At 40.3% G+C, this 8,413-nt stretch overlaps 1 protein-coding gene across 2 annotated transcripts; it reads left to right on the plus strand.

The window, feature by feature from the left end:
- Positions 1-62: 62 nt before the first annotated feature.
- LOC119745984 (RUN domain-containing protein 3B-like) lies at positions 63-7,873 on the plus strand. 2 transcript variants are annotated; one of them, XM_038222721.1, is made up of 13 exons: positions 63-177; positions 1,101-1,340; positions 1,681-1,796; positions 2,041-2,174; positions 3,609-3,694; positions 3,938-4,027; positions 4,219-4,299; positions 4,897-5,062; positions 5,327-5,484; positions 6,186-6,380; positions 6,554-6,740; positions 7,249-7,311; positions 7,772-7,873. In XM_038222721.1, the coding sequence occupies exons 2-13, from the start codon at positions 1,144-1,146 to the stop codon at positions 7,853-7,855; spliced, it is 1,557 nt and encodes a 518-aa protein (XP_038078649.1). In that variant the 5' UTR covers positions 63-177; positions 1,101-1,143; the 3' UTR covers positions 7,856-7,873. The 2 variants fall into 2 exon arrangements, with proteins under 2 accessions (XP_038078649.1, XP_038078650.1); XM_038222722.1 differs by having other exon boundaries at positions 64-170.
- Positions 7,874-8,413: the final 540 nt, after the last annotated feature.

Raw genomic sequence — 8,413 nt, forward strand, 5'->3', positions numbered from 1 at the left:
ACAAAACTGAGGTCTGAGATCTTAGGCCGCTAAATACAATCGATATGAATAAGTGCGGATGATATCAGTGGTACCAGACTAAAGCAGCTGACTCGAATAATAAACATGTTTCTGCGAAGAATTTCATGACAAGACTTGTGACGTCGCGACTGGAAAATCCCACCATTATAGTATGAAGTAATGAGTAATGAACATTACAGTTCAACACACGATATTTGTTACAATTATTGAAAATATGTGATATTCGTAATTAACTGATTTAACTCATGATCGACTGAACATGATTAAACATGTTTCATTTGAAACTGAAAAAAATAATTAGACAGTGATTGACACTGCACTGACATAGACAAACAACTCTGTGAACCAAGTTAAAAAAAATACTGTCTGACAGTCTTTTCTACATTATTTAGCATTGTAATGTAAGTTTTGGCGGAACATAATATTTATTGGGATCATAAAATCAGGCAATCGGGAGATTAACGAGAAAAGGGGATCAGGGGAGTAGTTGAGAATAAGTAAAAATTACTCCTTTTTTGTATGAGGAAATATTTTATTGTTACCTAAGGAGTTGAAAAAGTAAGGTTAGGCCAAGTAAACAAGAATGGGGGTTACTTATCCCAGCCCGCATCTTTTTTTTCTGCCCGCCTCCTTTTTTAAAGATTGGTTTGTTATATTCATACGTTTGCAATATATTGTCTTTTGTTTTATGTCAATATGTTTTTAATTTGTTTGCAACAAAAAATTGTATCTATGTAGAAACTAAAACAAGGTTATGACTCCATTGGACACCAGTTTGTATCTGCAAAAGAATTGAGAAAATAGACGCGGAAAATCTTCCCTTCTCGAAAAAAAAAAGGCAAAAAAAGTGCCCACCTCCTTCATTTAAAAAAAAACCTGGACGACAAACTGTTATTTTGTTTTGCTGAGCCTGATGGATCACTATAGAGACATTTAAAAATTGTTTAACTTGTGTACAAAGTTTAATAATCGTTTAATGTTGCCCAAAAAACACATTTCATTATTCTTGGAAATTTTTGAATAGTGTCTTTTAATTTTTTATTTTAAAAACATCTCGTTATTTCGTTTCATTTACCAAGAACCAGTCGGCGATTCCACTGAAGTACACAATCTGATTTCTGGATGCAAAGTCTGGTGAGGCGAGTACGACAAAAACACAGAGAACGCAACGGTTTGGACCCAGCATTGTATTTCCAGGAGGACAACGGTAGTTGCAGTCGCACCAGTGAGGGCGCCATGAACCACTTCTCGGCCGAGAAGCTGGAGGAGATACGACAGCAGATGGCGCTGCACAGGAAGAACTTGCTGTGTATCTGCAGGCAGGTTTTGTCCGTTTATAATTTGCCTGCCATTTTGCTCTTCAGAATGCTCTCGATGCAGTAGACCCTTTGCATGACGGACATCTTGGGGGTGACATGCCTATGTTCCACAATATATTTATGAGTAGACCTTTTTTGCGCTCACTGAATTAAAATTAAAAAAAACCTTCCAAGGTAGCTGCACTACACAAAAGGTCAAAAAGTAGAATTTTTGAGCAAAAAATCCAAGTGTTTGAGCATCTGAATTGTAAAAGGAAATTGGCTGTTTATGTAATTGTCTGCAGAGTGTACAATGAAATTGACAACAAATTATTAGACATTTTTAAATATTTCAATTCAGATTAGCAATAAGAAGTCTTGTTGAGAGAGCGCATTCTGAAGGTGTGGATGATTCCTGTGATGAATTCAAGAATCTTGCAACAATATTGGAGCACATCTTGAGTCACAGACTCAAAGGTAAATTCACAGACTCAGTCCCAAACTTGGCAGTAGAATCAGGGATTCTGTCACAGACTTTTCCTTAGATCAAATTAGTTTCTTGCTTTTTGTACAAGTATTTCATATGAATACCATAAAAATTGAGAAAGTGCACTCAAGTGCATTTTAGATGATTCATGTAGGTTCATAGTAAATTTCAAAGGGAGTTCATGTTTTGTGTTTGTTCATGAAACAAACCATTTGTCTTCATTTCCCAACTTAGGCCAGATTTCCTGGTTTGGTCTGGAGGAGCCCAGGGAATTCTGGGATTTTATCAGTGCGGCCTGCAGCTCGCTCCCCCATAATTGCATCGATAACATCGCCAACATGGAGGACGCTAAGAAACCAAAGGCAAAGGTCAGATTGCAATGTTCACAAGTCATCACAAGTCATCACAAGTTCATCGCAAGTCATCTGTCCCGAATACAGTCATTGTGATAGAGGCATTGCTTTGTTTTTGTTCATTCCCTTTACTTGTGCCAAGACTTGTGATTTACTTCTGACGGACTTGTGATGGACTTGAGATCCAATATTTTTCTGCCTGAAATTGTATTGAAAACTACACGCGTTAGCAACAGAATCCAGTTACAAGACACGAACAGTAGTGCATACTGTATATTTGTATCTGTTTTCTCATACCTTATGGTACCCACTGAGCTAAAACTTCAACAGTTTAGATGTTATGCACCCATTTAAAATTTTGAGCAATTTTGTTGCATTAAACAAAAAACAAATGGACAAAAACAAGTGATCTTACGTACCTTTAAACTTTTTCGTTCAAGGTTTTTATCACATCCATATTATATTCTTTGTTCTGTATCGGAGGAAATATGCACTAGGAATGTAAAAAAAAAGTGGTCCAAATGTGCAAAGTGCAAATATGCTAGAGAAGTTTAATAGAAAGTTGATAAAAAAAATTGGTGAGTACGTCATCCTGACATTATGTGAACTTCAGGTATGACGATACCAACTACATAAACATTGACTGGATAAAAATGTATATGCTGTGGGCAATAGCAGGAAGGCTGAATTTAGTTGCACATTTCGTTCTTACTCATAGCAATGGGGGTTCAACTTATGTTCCTGCTGTCTGGTCAGACTTCCTCCATAACCTCCCAAAAATGTCAATGATAGCTATCACCTGGACTCAGAACCTCTGCCTCCTAAATGCTAGATGACTGTCTTGGTAATGAGTTTGTTATCGCCAGAAATGCCCTAGGGTGCAAGCCCGGACTAAAGTGGGACGGGGTCACCTTGCATTCCACGGGGACTACGCCCATTTCTTTTGGGGGTAATTTGTCTGCTGGGTCATGGAGACTAGAACTGGGTCACTAGTCTGATTTGAGTTATGAATGCAAGTGCATTCACATTGTAGACAAGCTGCTACTGGAGACTTTATGTGAGTTTGAATCCCACTTCTGACACCATATTTTATTTATCAGTTATGTTTTAACTACATGTATTAAATGGTGATAACTAAATTAAATAATTATAGGTGCTTTATAATTATCCCAATGGAAGCCACAAAATCTGTTTTGCCTGCAGTTTATCATGGCTAAAGTCAACTTGTATTTGTGGCTATTACCAAATGTTGTCAGTTGACTCCAGGACTAAGAAGTTTTGACAGATTTGCATTCATGTTTGTGTCGTACCCCACAAGAATCTACGGACATATTTCAAAGGGGTTCCAAGGCAAACATATAGGCAATAGAGTCTGTAGCTTCCATGAAACTCATTACCTGAGTTTTATTCTGGTTTTGCTTTAAGACTTGTATTGTTACTATCAAACAGGGACGAGCCTGGATTCGTTCTGCTCTGATGGAGAAACGCTTGGCGGAGTACATCCAGCACACGCTGAAAGACGAGAAAGCATTGAAGTAAGCTAAAAAGAATTCAGATGGGTAATATTGAAGTAAATTTTGCCCCAGCACCTCCCCCCCCCAAAAAAAAGGGGGGGGGGGGTGAAGAGGTTGTGGTCCGTGAGCGAGGATGGTTACCAGTCAAGAAATGATCAAATTTACCTGACTGACCAGCATGGGCTTTTAATCAAGGATGTTTATTGGGAGATTACCCGATATCGACAATGAAATTTCATGTTTTTACTGAATCTTTTCCCGCAGAGCTTTCTTTGGGGAAGGTGCCTTTATGCGGTCTGAGGAAGCACAACTAGTAGCGGCAGAGCTGGAGAAACTGAACACGATTGATTTCAGGTATGACTGACCAAATTGTAATACATCAGCTAAGTAACTAAAAAGGAAAACAAATTACTAATTGGTGAAGAAGTATAACAACACATAGTTCTGTTACAAATGTGGCTGTAGAATTGAAGGCTAACGCTTCAGTGTGCCCTCCGTTGCATTTTTGTCTCAAATTTAAAGCGTCTTCACTTTTTTTTTGGCAGTTCGTGCCTCAGAGGTGAGAAACTTGAGACTGGTGTGGCGCATGTCATCGACTACTCATCATATCTGCAGATTCTCTTAAGGTAGGAAAATAAAGGAATTATTCCATCCAAAGATTTTTAGAAATAATTAAACAATGTCATATTAATGTCATATTAAAAAAATTTTTTGGGGTTTGTATTTTTGTGGTGTTGTTTTCTGAAGTTTGTGGGTTTAGCCCAATGAATTCTGTGAAGACTGTCTCTTAAGATAGCAGTGAACAGTAAGTAAAAAGTAAAGTCTGTCATGAGCCGATATGGCCCATCATGCCAACGTTTATCTCCGGTTTCCTCGGCATGAAATAACTGAGAATATTGCTACTCCCTCTGGATGGGATGCCAGTCCATTGCAGGTTACTCCCCAGCTAATGCCGGTACCCATTTATACTCCTGGGTGGAGAGAGGCAAGTTGGGGTAGAGTGGCTTGCCCATGGACACAACATATGACCAGCAGCTGGATTCGAACCCCTGACCCTCTGATCACGAGTCACAAACTCTGACCTCTAGGCCGCACCAGCAATGAGCATACAGGATTAATCAGATAATAGAAAATTGGTTTTGATGAAAATGTTGAACTCATGGATACACTTTTCTGGCGATGTACAATTTGATGTTTAAAATACTCATGGTTTGCTTTTGTAGAAATGAAGAAATCCGCAGCGATACATGCAGCTTACAGGCTGTGGCTTGTGAGACCAATGGAACTGAGGGGTCGTCTGAAAGCCACAGCCGCAGCCAGGCTGGCAGTACAGCCGACGAGAAATACACAAGACTACAGGAGCAGTTCCGAGCAGTCTGTGCTCAAAAGGTATCCACAGACATCAGTGAGCTGGCTATAATTGCTAGAGGGAGGGCAAATGTTGCACAAGTGACACACCAGATGATGAAATTCAAATTAGATATCCAACCTTCACTGGCCATTTGCCAAAAGTATTTGTGTGCAGTCAAATGTTGTATCGTAAGTACATTCTAAATTTAATACAGAAATACGATACTCGGTAGGTGCAGTTCGGAAATTAAATGTGCTTGTTCATTTTGGTTAAGCAGTTTATGTCACATTTCTTATTTTTAGGACTATTTGGAAGACACGATTCAGCAAAGGGATCGCCAGCTAGCCAGCAGCAAGACGGAATGTAAACACCTCCAACAAGCACTGAAGCACACCGATCAGATGGCACGGCACGAACACCAGCAACTACAGAAGACGATCATACAGCTGCAGGCCAAAGTGTAAGGCTGTGTCCAAATTGGGTGGCTACGGCTAGCTGTAACACAGTGTCTATAGGAAGCGGCTTCAGCAGATTCCATGTCACGTGTAAATGCAAGCTGTAGCCATGTCACTCAGACGTGGGCCAAAGTCCGATACAGCCGCAGTATTCATTTTGCAAAGGACAGGACTTTTCACGACATCGAATCCATTATTCAGTCACCGAGCCAAAAGTAAAACACATGTATGCATTAGCACAGTGATGTCACAAAATAAGGGAACCCACTGGAATATAAGTCAAAAGATTTTCCTGGGCTATCCCAGCCAATTGCTGAATAATCATAAATTAATAAACAATTAAGGTCAACAGACATTAAGGACAGTGTAAAAATGTGAATATTTTGACACACATTTTGTCCAGATATTCAGAGTCCTACCTACAATGAGAATTAAGAATTTCTGTTTCCAAGCGTGGTGAAAAGCAGTCTATGGGGGATCTTAAGACCCCTGCGTCATCTCCAAATCAGAAACCTTTTAATATCCAAACCACACGAAAAATACTCTAAATTTTGGCCTCATATTAAGAATTAAATAATCCTGAAAGAGAAAATAGACCCGTATCTAGCAAGAGTCCCCAAAAATATTGGATATGTAAATCTCCTGCGAAGCTGGAGACACAAACTGAATTTTCTAATGTTTAATTTGATTTTTTTCCGCATCCCAGAGTTGAGTTAGAGGAAGCCAGGCAGATGGCTCGTGTAAGTCTCGAGAAACACTTGATTAAGGGCCAGTGGAATCCCCCAGCACCAGGATCTGATGTGACGCCGTCCACCCTAGCTCTCCTAGACCAACCAGAGTCCATCTCACTGGACAATCTTCATCTGGCGCTACTTCCAAATGAGATGCCTTCCCCAGACGAGTAAGTTTGATGAAATTAATTCTTGCAGCACAAAGGTTACTGCAAGATTTTAGAAGTATGAAGGACAGAAATTCTCGTAGACTATTCTAGGACACACAGTTTGATACCGTTACCGAGGGGTACCGTCCTCTAAGGAATTTGAAGTGAAACTCGTTTTTCTCTCTGAATTGCAGAGAGAGTGTTAGGAGTTTGGATCAGTCCTACAGCAGCCGGCAGTGCGACAGTCCAAGTCCAACCTCGGCCGCGTCCAGTTCTTCATTGTACGTCCGCTCGGACAGCGATAGAGGTCAGAGGTCAATACAGAGGGACAAGGAGGAAACGCAGAGTTTGATTCCCTTGGCGGGGTCGTTCACATCACAGGTGCGTGTCGTAAGGTGTTTGTGAAATCACGGTTAGGTCATCAGCTTCGGCTTCATCGTTGGTTTTAGATTCATTAGGATGGCGTTCTGGTCAAATGAGACAGAACTGGGCAGAGGTCGAAATGGGGGCTGGCAGGAAAGAGAATAATATTCTTCCTACAATAGTTTGTTGCACTTCAATCAGACATTTCATTGACAAGTTATGGCTGTTTAAAGGTTGCATTTAACGACGTGTCAAAAAATGAAAAGCTGAGCAAGTTCATCTTCCGCACGTCACTTAAAAATGAGTGTGACGTGCAGTGGTTGGGGCTCAATGGATCAGTTTAGACTGTTAGCTCATCATGAACGCTTTTTAAGGTAGTTAAGACAATTCAACATAGTATTCATTCAAAACCCAGACCATGTGCATTCATCCTTTGCATGCCACACCCGAACTGCACGCATCATCCCCCCCCCCCCCTTCCCTCTCTCTGGCCACCTTCTTATCCCTACTGTCCCCTTTTCGGTAGATGAGCGTCAGATCGACTGAGACCTCCAGCTCTGGTATGCTTGACTCTGATACCCACCTTTATGTAAGTTGTACCTTCCTTCCACTTGGCTTTCTGAAATTGTCACCCCAAAACTTTTTTTTCCATTTTTGTGTGTGGTGCTTCTCCAAGGCTTGTGCAATCATTTAAGTGGGTCATCAACTTCCACTCTGTATAAAAATGTTGGTTTTTTTGTTAAAGTAACTGACGTTGTTGTCCATCATTTTCCTTGGAACAAGCATGTTCTCAGCATGTTCCAAGTGATAAATGGGCGATCCCGTAAAATCCAATGTATGTCCAACCACACGATGTACATGTACACAGTCGTTAAGGTGGTGGTACCCTACTTTGGTCTGTAATTGTTTTCCACTCATTAGACGTCACATTATTAGTGATGTATCACATTCACTTTTCCAACAGCAGCTCATAAAAGTGTCCGAGATGTACGTACGAATTTACGCAATTGCTCAAATGTAATTTATCTTATCTTTTCTTGATTTTGCAGCGAGTTCGTCCCATGTCCCCAGGATCAGTTAGTTCAGACTCATGTGTGTCATCTGATGTCAACCAACCCTTAGTCGTTTCATAGTAAAAATAGGATTGCGGTTGGGGGGGGGGTGTTGTTAGACTGCGTTGAGAGGGGATTGTAAATTATTTATAACATTTATTATAGACGTATACTGTTGTATAATGACCATAAATGGCTCAATTTAGGGTATGGCCATATGTCAAACTAACAAATTCTAAGTTCTAGAATTATTATTTGAATTATCATTTCAATTGCTGTAAGATTATAATTAAGTGCAATTTTTAGTTTGATTAATTTTAATTTGACATACGTTTACTTGCAACATCTGTGCCCAACGTTAGGGCGCCCTCAGGTCGACCTGCGATATGCTTGCGCCGCAACGGAACAGTCAGCATCAAGTAGGAATTGTGAGAAAATTGTGATATTCTCGTGGAACAAGCAGCATCTCGACACAAAATAGTTGCAACTTTGCTAACAGATGCACGCACGATGTTGTAAATTCACACGGGTAGACTGCGATTGATCCCCGCTTGTCGGAAACACGTTCTGGTGTGGCGCAGAAGTTGACTTTTTTTTTTTACTTGCAACTGTTAAATTTTTTTGAGCGCCAACTGATGC

The sequence above is a fragment of the Patiria miniata genome, unplaced genomic scaffold (genome assembly GCF_015706575.1).
Source record: "Patiria miniata isolate m_02_andy unplaced genomic scaffold, ASM1570657v1 HiC_scaffold_7, whole genome shotgun sequence".
In the NCBI taxonomy this organism is placed as follows: Eukaryota; Metazoa; Echinodermata; class Asteroidea; order Valvatida; family Asterinidae; genus Patiria; species Patiria miniata.